The sequence below is a fragment of the Artemia franciscana genome, chromosome 17 (assembly GCF_032884065.1).
Source record: "Artemia franciscana chromosome 17, ASM3288406v1, whole genome shotgun sequence".
Taxonomy (NCBI): Eukaryota; Metazoa; Arthropoda; class Branchiopoda; order Anostraca; family Artemiidae; genus Artemia; species Artemia franciscana.
In genome coordinates, this window is record NC_088879.1 from 33,113,473 (window position 1) to 33,125,047 (window position 11,575).

The window sequence follows — 11,575 nt, forward strand, 5'->3', positions numbered from 1 at the left end:
CACCTAAGCAGACTTTCAGTCTTTCGAAACTTTTATGTTCAGAATTTTTTCTAAGCATTCCAACAGCACACAACTCACCTAAGCAGACTTTCAGTCTTTCGAAACTTTTAATATTCAGAATTTTTTCTAAGCATTCCAACAGCACACAACTCACCTAAGCAGACTTTCAGTCTTTCGAAACTTTTAATGTTCAGAATTTTTTCTAAGCATTCCAACAGCACACAACTCACCTAAGCAGACTTTCAGTCTTTTGAAACTTTTGATGTTCAGAATTTTTTCTAAGCATTCCAACAGCACACAACTCACCTAAGCAGACTTTCAGTCTTTCAAAACTTTTAATGTTCAGAATTTTTTCTAAGCATTCCAACAGCACACAACTCACCTAAGCAGACTTTCAGTCTTTTGAAACTTTTGATGTTCAGAATTTTTTCTAAGCATTCCAACAGCACACAACTCACCTAAGCAGACTTTCAGTCTTTCAAACTTTTAATGTTCAGAATTTCTTCTAAGCATTCCATGAGCACACAACCCACCTAAGCAGACTTTCAGTCTTTCGAAACTTTTAATGTTCAGAATTTTTTTCGAAGCATTCCAACAGCACACAACTCACCTAAGCAGACTTTCAGTCTTTCGAAACTTTTAATGTTCAGAATTTTTTCTAAGCATTCCAACAGCACACAACTCACCTAAGCAGACTTTCAGTCTTTTGAAACTTTTGATGTTCTGAATTTTTTCTAAGCATTCCAACAGCACACAACTCACCTAAGCAGACTTTCAGTCTTTCGAAACTTTTAATGTTCAGAATTTTTTCTAAGCATTCCATGAGCACACAACCCACCTAAGCAGACTTTCAGTCTTTCAAAACTTTTAATGTTCAGAATTTTTTCGAAGCATTCCAACAGCACACAACTCACCTAAGCAGACTTTCAGTCTTTCGAAACTTTTAATGTTCAGAATTTTTTCTAAGCATTCCAACAGCACATAACTCACCTAAGCAGACTTTCAGTCTTTCGAAAGTTTTAATGTTCAGAATTTTTTCTAAGCATTCAAACAGCACACAACTCACCTCAGCAGACTTTCAGTCTTTCGAAACTTTTAATGTTCAGAGTTTTTTCTAAGCATTCCAACAGCACACAACTCACCTAAGCAGACTTTCAGTCTTTCGAAACTTTTAATGTTCAGAATTTTTTCTAAGCATTCCAACAGCACACAACTCACCTAAGCAGACTTTCAGTCTTTCGAAACTTTTTATGTTCAGAATTTTTTCTAAGCATTCCATGAGCACACAACTCACCTAAGCAGACTTTCAGTCTTTCGAAACTTTTAATGTTCAGAATTTTTTCTAAGCATTCCAACAGCACAAAACTCAACTAAGCAGACTTTCAGTCTTTTGAAACTTTTGATGTTCAGAATTTTTTCTAAGCATTCCAACAGCACACAACTCACCTAAGCAGACTTTCAGTCTTTTGAAACTTTTGATGTTCTGAATTTTTTCTAAGCATTCTAACAGCACACAACTCACCTAAGCAGACTTTCAGTCTTTCGAAACTTTTTATGTTCAGAATTTTTTCTAAGCATTGTATGAGCACACAACCCACCTAAGTAGACTTTCAGTCTTTTGAAACTTTTGATGTTCAGAATTTTTTCTAAGCATTCCAACAGCACACAACTCACCTAAGCAGACTTTCAGTCTTTTGAAACTTTTGATGTTCTGAATTTTTTCTAAGCATTCTAACAGCACACAACTCACCTAAGCAGACTTTCAGTCTTTCGAAACTTTTTATGTTCAGAATTTTTTCTAAGCATTGTATGAGCACACAACCCACCTAAGTAGACTTTCAGTCTTTTGAAACTTTTGATGTTCAGAATTTTTTCTAAGCATTCCAACAGCACACAACTCACCTCAGCAGACTTTCAGTCTTTCGAAACTTTTAATATTCAGAATTTTTTCTAAGCATTCCAACAGCACACAACTCACCTAAGCAGACTTTCAGTCTTTCGAAACTTTTAATGTTCAGAATTTTTTATAAGCATTCCAACAGCACACAACTCAACTAAGCAGACTTTCAGTCTTTTGAAACTTTTGATGTTCAGAATTTTTTCTAAGCATTCGAACAGCACGCAACTCACCTAAGCAGACTTTCAGTCTTTCGAAACTTTTAATGTTCAGAATTTTTTCTAAGCATTCCAACAGCACACAACTCACCTAAGCAGACTTTCAGTCTTTTGAAACTTTTGATGTTCAGAATTTTTTCTAAGCTTTCTAACAGCACACAACTCACCTAAGCAGACTTTCAGTCTTTTGAAACTTTCAATGTTCAGAATTTTTTAAAAGCCTTCCAACACTACAAAACGCACCTAAGCAGACTTTCAGTGTTTCAAGACCTTTAGAATTCATAATTTTTTCTAAGCCTTCCAACAGCACAAAACTCACCTAAGCAGACTTTCAGTCTTTCAAAACTTTTAATATTCAGAGTTTTTTCTAAGCATTCCAACAGCACACAACTCACCTAAGTAGACTTTCAGTCTTTCGAAACTTTTAACGTTCAGAAATTTTTCTAATCCTTCCAACAGCACACAAGTCACCTATGCAGACTTATAGTCTTTCAAACATTTTGATATTCAGAAATTTTAAAAACTAAACCTTTCACATTTTTTTATCTTTTGACTCTATTCCACAAAAATCCATGATAATTATTTCAATACAAGAACATGCACTTATAATCTGTGAGACAAAAATTCTTACATTTTAATGTTCTGTGGCATTTCAGGGCAAAATTGTAGACTATATTTTTTCCCCCAAAAATCCCCTCAGTCCTATTTTCTAACAATTTCCCTTCGTAAGATTCACGTCAAGGCCCCTTTCCTCGTTATGCACATACAAACTGGTGATCTGCAGCCACATCCCAAGAATTTAGTAGTAGTTCAATTATAATTTTATGCAATGAAACCCCTTAGCAGTAAAACATCCATTTGAGTCAACTGATTTGCGTGTAGCTGAACCCTGTTCAACTCAACATGACCACATTCCCAACATAACCACTTTTCAACATAACCATATTTAACATAACTAAGTTCAACTCAACTCATTTTACTGAACCCTCGTTCCATTCAACTCCTGTTTAACCCAACCTATGTTTAAATTAATCCGTCCCTTTTTACTCAACCCCGTTCAATTCAACCCAATATACCTCAACCTCTGCGAAACTCACTATTGAACCATCTTGAACTCGAGTGCATTTAATTAAACCTTCAATCACCTCAATTCTTGTGTAGATCAACCCTCATTTATCTTGCTCCATTTTGCTCAACCCTCATCCGACTCAGCTTCCGTTTAGCTCAACCTTCAGCCAGCTCAACTCCCGTTTAATTTGACTTCATTTCAACCTTGTTAGAGTTCACCCCTATTTAACCCCATCGCTGCAACCGCAAAGTTCAATCGTATTCTGGCCCTGAGTTTTGAAAATTTTGCTAATTTCTAATATATAAGAAAGAAGTACAAATTGTGTTTTTTAGAGGGGGCAGGGGGATGAGAAATAGTTTTGAATTAAAGCAGCATAAAAAAATACATAAGAATTAGCCCCGGAATAAAGACCATTTGATTCGAGTCAACTTATATCACTTCCAGAAAAACGGGCAGAACTACACTTATAGAAAATATAGGTTTGACACGAATGGGGTTGATTATAATGGAGGTTGGCAAAATGGTCCTGGGATGTACAAGGATTGAGTAAAATGAGGGTGGCATTGCAAGTGTGCTGAGTTGATTGGGGGTTGGGTTAAACGGGGATTGAGTTGCATAAGGGTTATCTGTACGAGGATTAAGTTGAATGATGGTTGAGTTAAACAGAGGTTGAGTTGCGCAAGTGTTGAGCTAATTTTAGTTGAGTTAAATGAGGGTTGAATTAGACAGGTTTAAGTTGAATGCGGGTTGATTTGTATGAGGGGTTTAGTTAAAAGGGGTTGATTTTGCATGGGGATTGACCTGATCGATGGTTGAATTGCAAAGGGAATGAGTTGAATGGGATAGAGTTCAATCAGGGTTGAGTTAAACAAGGGTTCCGTTAAAAGGAGATTGAGCTGCACGAGGACTCCATTAAATTGGTCCAGTTGCATGAGATTCTGCTAAACGGGAGTTCCGTTGCGTGGGAGCCAGGTAAACCTTCTGAGATCTAAGGACGACGCACTGGGTCACATCATCTCTCTTTACTTCAATACCAGCACCTTTAGAAAGGTTTTACTCAACAAAAATGACAAAGTTCTGGATAATGAACTTTTGTTGAAGTAGAAAATGATTAGCGTTTAGTAAATTAAACTTTTAAGAATGAGTACGGTGTCTAAAATATACAATGGGAAAGTATTTCCCAACTACCATCTCTGCCTTTTTATTATTTCAAAGGCTTGGAAGATTTTATACATGACATCTTTTGGTCTTTGCCTATTCAAACTTTGACAAAAAATGTACCCTCATTTTATCTTCATTTGGAAATTGTTACTAAATAAAAATTAATCAAAAAAAATTTACCTTCATTTTGGGCTCTCTATCTCTTTTTCGTTGACTATAGTTTTTTTTTTTGAAAAGGTAATTTTTAATATTTCAAAATAATCTTAAGCCAAACCAAAAGTTCTTTTTTCAAAATTTAAGACATTCGTTTACAAAATTTTGCTAAAATTGTTAGGTAGGGGCTCTTCAGAAGAAAAAATCTGTTAGGTAGTATGGTAGTAAAAACTGTTAGGTAGGGGCTCTTCAGAAGAAAAAATCTTAGTAAAACAAAATTAGTACCATCAGATTCCTTACTTAATACTCCTTATCAATATAATACTCGCTATTTTGACCATACACTCACCACCCCTGAAGAACCAATATATAGACCTAATAATATATATCTTAGTTGTCGTTTCCATAGTTGATCCGTCGTAAAAAGAGCTGTGAGCTGTGGATAAGAAATATCATTTTAGTTCAGTTAAAATGTAAATAACAATAGAATAAAAAATAATAACCTGATTAATATAAATAGGATATATAAGATAAAGTAGGAATTCATTATTTTAGTGTTTTCAGCAGAAGCCTAGAATTAGGGCTATTAAGAATGGAACGTGTTAAGAAAACAAATGTTACTTCAGGATGTAAAGAAAAATTGTAGGTTACACATTTTGATTGCGCTTCCACTATACTTAACCGTCTCTCCCCAAATGTGCAAATAGATAGCCTAAATTATGTGTTTCCCATGTATTTTGCCAAGCGTCAGACTTGTTTCGAACCGTGTACCTGTAAATTGAATCAACGCTTAAAAAAATCAGGAAATTGAAAATACTTGGGAAAACATAACTTGGACTATACATTTTTATATTAGGGGGGCCAGGAGTATATTATAGTGGAGGTGGATTTGAAATATGTTAACTACAATTTTTCTCCTAATCATGAAATACGAATTTTTTTTTTCTTGAAATGTTTCTTTCTTAATAGCTCCAGTTCTAGATTTCTACTTCTACTGTATTCTTTTTGTTTGAAATATCCTCGGCCTTACATAGGACCGCCAGCATAAGAACATAAAAACAGCAATACAAATTTGCCTCTCTTTTTGTTCTATTTTATTGTGTCTCCTTTTGGAGAGCCGCTTCTACTCTACACATTTACTGCTATTGTAACGCATTTTATATACTTATTAAATAAAAAAAACTAGTTTTTTTATTTTAACTGAAAGTAAGGAGCGACATTAAAACTTAATACGAACAGAAATTAATCCGTATATGAAATGGGTTGTCCCCTCCGCAATCCCTCGCTCTTTACGCTAAAGCTTTTAATTATTTTAAAAAGTAGAATTGTTGCAAAGAGTCGAACTTTAGCGTAAAGAGCGAAGGATTGCAGAGGGGACAACCCATTTCATATACGGATTAATTTCTGTTCGTTTTAAGTTTTAATGTCGCTCCTTATTTTAAGTTAAAAAAAACTAGTTTCTTTTATTTAATTTCTAAACGTTTTTGAATTAATGCATGTTAGATTTTGGCTCTCCGTACATAAATTATTAAAATGAAATTTGTATATTAATTCTTTTTTGGCAAAATGGCTTTCTCCTAGTTTTGATCAGACAATTTTGAGAAATAAGGGGTGGGGAAGGAGGCCTAGTTGCCCTCCAATTTTTCGGCTACTTAAAAAGGCAACTAGAACTTTTAATTTTTAAGCGAACGTTTTTATTAGTAAAAAATATACGTATATTAAGAATTAACTTACGTAACAAACTTTTATATTCTTATATTTTTATTATGTATACGAGGGGGTTTGTACCCTCGATAATACCTCGATCTTTACACTAAATCTTAAGTTTTGTCCCAATTCTTTAGGAATGACCGCTGAATCAGAAAGGCCGTAGAATAAATAGTTGAAATTACTAAAAATACTTTTGGTCGATACGATGACCCCTGGGGAAAAAAAAAACAAAAACAAATAAACACGCACCCGTGATTTGTCTTCTGGCAAAAAATACGAAATTCCACATTTTCGTAGATAGAAGCTATCTACAAATTATATTCTCTGATACGCCAAATGCGATGGTGTGATTTTCGTTAATATTCTATTACTTTTAGGGTGTGTTTCCCCCTACTTTCCAAAATAAGGCAAATTTTCTCAGGCTCGTAACTTTTGATGATCAAGACTAAATCTGATGAAACTTATATATTTAGAATCAACATGAAAATCCGATTCTTTTGATGTATCTTTTAGCATCAAAATTCCGTTTTTAGAGTTTCGTTTACTATTGAGCCGGGTCGCTCTTTACTACAGTTCGTTACCACGAACTGTTTGATAGGACAAATAAATCTGAAAAAGCTCGCTATTGACGAGCTACGTATTGACGGAAATATATCAGATAAAAATAGGGATGAAACCTTTTAATGTACAGTGAAACAAATATAAAATTTTAACTGAATATTTTAGACACATATACTGTGTCCATCATCAGCAGTAAAACTAAAAGACATCAATAAAAACAACAAAATTTATACCCAATAACCTAATTGCATATAGTTTATGGCTCTCATTTTTTTTCAATGCAACATCGGAAGCAAATCTCCTTGACCTTTCCGGTTCCGGTTCATTAGATTTTTCTGAAATATTAGTTGAGAGCAATAAACTATGTGTAATTAGTTTATTGGGTATAAATTTTGTTACTTTTATCGATTTCTTTTAGTTTTACTGCTGATGATGGACACTGTATATGTGTCCAAAATATTAAGTTAAAATTTTATATTTGTTTCACTGTCGATTAAAAGGTTTATCTCTATTTTGAACTGTTATATTTTCGTCATGGAAAGGCAGTGTGGTCTTCGAAGTTACATGCTACATATTGAGTTGGACCTTATTTGCTGCCTTTCCCTGAATATGCAAATTACTACAGTTCAATCTAAGTCAATTTGAAAATTGAACGAAAAAAAAAAAAGAACGAAAATGAGATTACCTTATGGGTGAATCCAAGAAGATCCTCGCCGTTTAGATATACACTGGCATATTTTCCCGTCACAAACGATATGTTACGATTCTCGGCTGTCATAAATATTAACTGACCATTGTCGCTTATTATCCTCGGCCTACGAAATAAAAATCAGAATACAGGCATAGAACTTACTACTCACTTAAGTGGTTTGATCAAGGAAACAAAGAGAAATTAATTTTTATTAAAATGGGTGAGGTGATTCTATTTCGGTTTCTCAACCAAATATATCATTCGAAATTCTCAAAAAATACAATCATGGTCAAATTGGGTCTAGCTACGGTATTCAAATTTACATAGCCGCTAGTTTAAATTTATTAAAACAATCGCTGAAATATTACAAGGAAGAAAAAGAAACATTACAGTCGCAATTCTAATTTTTCTTGAGATTTACCCTGGATTTTCACTAAACTTTTCAACAGCGGTATAGGTATTATTGCAAATAAGACTGTTAGTCAAATCATGGATAATCCAATAATGGATCCCCAAATCATGGCCAAACTGGGTCTACCTATGGCAAATGTGCGTAGCAGCCAGTTTCAATTTATTAAAGCAATATTGAACAATTTCTTAAACATTAAATAATTTATTTAAAATGTGAATAAAAATTTTATTAAAACACTTTCAATTTATTAAAAATCACTGAAATATTAATAGGAGGAAAAAGAAGCATCGTAGCCGCAATTCTAATTCTGATTTGTCTTCAAGTATACCCTGAATGTTCACTAAGCTTTTCCACAACGGTATAGATATTATAGCAAATAAGATTGTTAATGCAATCGTCGATAATCCAATCATGAATCCCCAAAGTCATAGCCAATTCATGGCCAAATTGGGTCTACCTATGGCATTCAAATCTGCGTAGCCGCTAGTTTAAATTTATTAAAACAATCACTGGAGTATTACAAGGAACAAAAAGAAACATCCCATCCGCAATTCTAATTCTGTTTTTTTTTTTTTCAGATGTATGCTAGATGTTCACCAATCTTTTCCATGACGATATTGCTGCAAATAAGATTGTTAATAAATAAACACAAATATTTCGCAAAGCCTTGAATGTCTGACATTATAATATATTTTATATATAATATATATTATGTTTTATATATATTTTAAGTTATAAATTTTTGGAATCAAGGGGTTTTATTTTTGTTAATATTATCACCTGACGTCAGTTTCGCTTCCATAACCAAGTGTACATAAACATAAGAACAAGTATGTAATCAAGCATCGCCCCATTGCTAGGGAACAACTGAATTAGACACAAACTATTGTGGTAAATCATAATAGTCAGAATAAAGAGGCGTATATAAATCTAGTAATAGGAGAAGCTGGTGTTATTGTGAAAAATGGATATTTGATATGAGATAGGTCAAATACGGAGAATATGCAAAAGTAAATCGTTACGTAAATCCAGAAATAAAACGAAATCGAATTCTAATTACCTATTTCCATAACAAATTTACATTTTTAGTGATTTACTGGGGGGAAGGGTCTGTAGGATTATGGTAGATCAAAGGCCATGATCAGAGGCCAAGGTAAAGCATTACCATATCTACTACTACTACTACTACTACTACTACTACTACTGCTACTACTACTACTACTACTATTACTGCTACTACTAAATCATCACAGCACCAAGCTGCCTGAGGCCAACACAGCTACACACACACCTTCTCGATCCCAATTTGCTAAAAAAAAAACTCCTCTTTACGCCCTCGCTGAAAGTTCCTATTTCTCTTAAATCTTTCATCATGACATCCTCCAACCCAACCAAGGATGACCTGTTTTTCGTTTAGCCCTAGCCGATTGGTTGAAAAGGACAATCTTTGGCAATCTGTCAAACTTCATCCACAGTACGTGTCCAAGCCTTCTCAAGATTTTTCTCATTATAACCCTGGAAAGGGGTATTGAACCATACTTTTTGTACAACCTACGGTTTGAGATGCGGTCAGTCAGTAAGGCACCCAAAACAATCCGTAGGCAATAGTGGATATTTATGGCCTGGTGAAGATCCTTAAAATATCTTAGCTGACAAGACAACCTAGAACAAACAGAACCACCTTTTCTACTATTAACTAAAAAAACAAGTTTTTTCTACTGAGAGTAAGGAGCAACATTAAAACATAAAACGAACAGAAATTATTCCGTAACTGAGGAAGGCCCCCTCCTCAATATCTTGCTCTTCACGCTAAAATATTTCAGAAAGCTCGAAAGCTATTAGTCGAAAGCTATTTCAGTGCAACAAAACCCCCTCCCACGCCCATCATTACCCCAAACGCATCCAATAATTTTTTTTAGATAAGCATTTTGTTTAGCATAGTTGAAAAGTCCAGAAATTATTTCTTTGAGAATTAACACCCCCCTCTCCATGGCCCTCAGGGGAAAATTTATAGATTATATCCTGCGGGTATAGAAGGTATTTATTGAAAGGGTGGTGATATAAACTTCGGAGGGGCTCATTGGATTAGCAATCAGAAGTTCTAGTGCCATTTTTAAGAGTCAAAGTTATTGGAGGGCAGATAACCCCCCCAACAAACACGTCGTATTTTTTCGAAATGTATTTGATACAAATTTTGAGATGGCCATTTGTTGTCGTAAAAACGTAGAAAAGGGTCTGTTTGATTGGAAATTCCAAGGACCATGCCCTTTTTAATATTCAGAAATGATTGGAATCTAACAAAGTCCCCCAGGCCCATCATTTCCCAAAACAAATTCAATAAAATTTTTGACCCCCCATGCCTTCTCAAGACCAGAAAATAAATAGAAATTAAATATTTTCACTCTTTTACTTTAATAAATGTAAAATTATTAGAGCTTTAAGGAATAAATATCAGTATATGTAAATTAAACTCACAATCGACGGTCATTTGTTTGCTCTCGCGGAGAATTTCACCATGGAGAATATCTTTCGCTGAAAATTCCCCCTCGCCTGGAAAATCCACCAGAAAAATTCAAACACGCAGAAAATTTCTCCCGGAACATAAATTTTGTCTGCAAAGACAAAAAAAAGACGAATACCAAAAATTTCTTATAAGAATTTTGGTAAATTCCCCCACAGTAAAATTTCCTAAAGAAAGTTTGCCCCTGGAAAGTTCCCTACCCGCGGTAAACTCTCACCGTCGAAATACCCCTAAGCAGAAAATCCCCTTCCAAATTACTGTATAGTTCTCAATAGCAATTACTATACGTAAGCAATGTACAAATTTCGTAATCTACGGCCCTTTCCCCAGGGATTGTGTGGGGGAGGGTTACTTCTTTTGGTTGGAGGCTGTACAAAAAAAGCCATTACAAAATTTGTTTATATGCATTTTTGTTACGTTTTTACGAGCCGGTGTAAAATTGGAGGAGTTTGCACAGGGTAATTGGTGAAATGTATCAGTCATAGCAGTCTTTGGCCCGGTAAAACCAACCGATGGAGATAGTAGAGAGCTTATTTTACAATAATTACTTTTTAATTCCTCTCAATGGAGAAAACAAGTGGAGCAAAATACATGCGTGTATCTAAAATTTTGGAGCAAATTTTGGTCAGAACTGGTACATTTAATCTCAGAATTGGCAAAGCTAGGACAAGGGTCAATAGCACTCACATGGCTTGTTTCAACAAAAAAGCATCTTTCCAGTTTTTTCATCCCTTTCTTTGTCCTATTATTAAATGATATTTAAAATGGCTTATACGAAAGGCCACGAGTTATACCGAGTCCGTTAATTTTGAATTAAAATCAAATAGTTGTGGGCATCAAGCCGTGGCTAATTGTAGAACAAGTCAAAATCGAAAGTCCGATTGAGTGGTTTGAAAGGTTTACTTTACTTGGTCTGACAGGGATGGAATCATTCCTTAACAAAATTAAATAAAAAAAAAGTTTTTTCAAATGAAAGTTAGGAGCGACATTAAAACTTAAAACGAACAGAAATTACTCCGTATATGAAAGGAGCTTATCCTCCTCAACGCCTCGCTCTTTACGCTAAAGTATGACTCTTTCTCTTAACTCCACTTCTTAAAACAGTAAAAAACTTTAGCGTAAAGAGCGGGGCGTTGAAGAGGAAAAGCCCCTTTCATATACGGAATAATTTCTGTTCGTTTT

At 34.5% G+C, this 11,575-nt stretch overlaps 1 protein-coding gene across 14 annotated transcripts in view; it reads right to left on the reverse strand.

Annotated features, from left to right (window-relative positions):
* LOC136038156 (cubilin-like) overlaps nucleotides 1-8,738 on the reverse strand; it is a 321,162-nt gene extending 312,424 nt beyond the window's left edge. For all 14 annotated transcript variants that reach the window (XR_010620136.1, XR_010620138.1, XR_010620137.1 and 11 more), the window contains exons 1-2: nucleotides 8,653-8,738; nucleotides 7,455-7,584 (exon numbers count right to left, since the gene is read on the reverse strand). Coding sequence is in view for 11 of the 14 variants with exons in the window: in XM_065721206.1 (XP_065577278.1) it covers nucleotides 7,455-7,584; nucleotides 8,653-8,726 (204 nt within the window). In the remaining 3 variants the exon portion in view is untranslated. The remainder of the gene's footprint in view (nucleotides 1-7,454; nucleotides 7,585-8,652) is intronic.
* Between the last annotated feature and the right edge of the window lie 2,837 nt (nucleotides 8,739-11,575).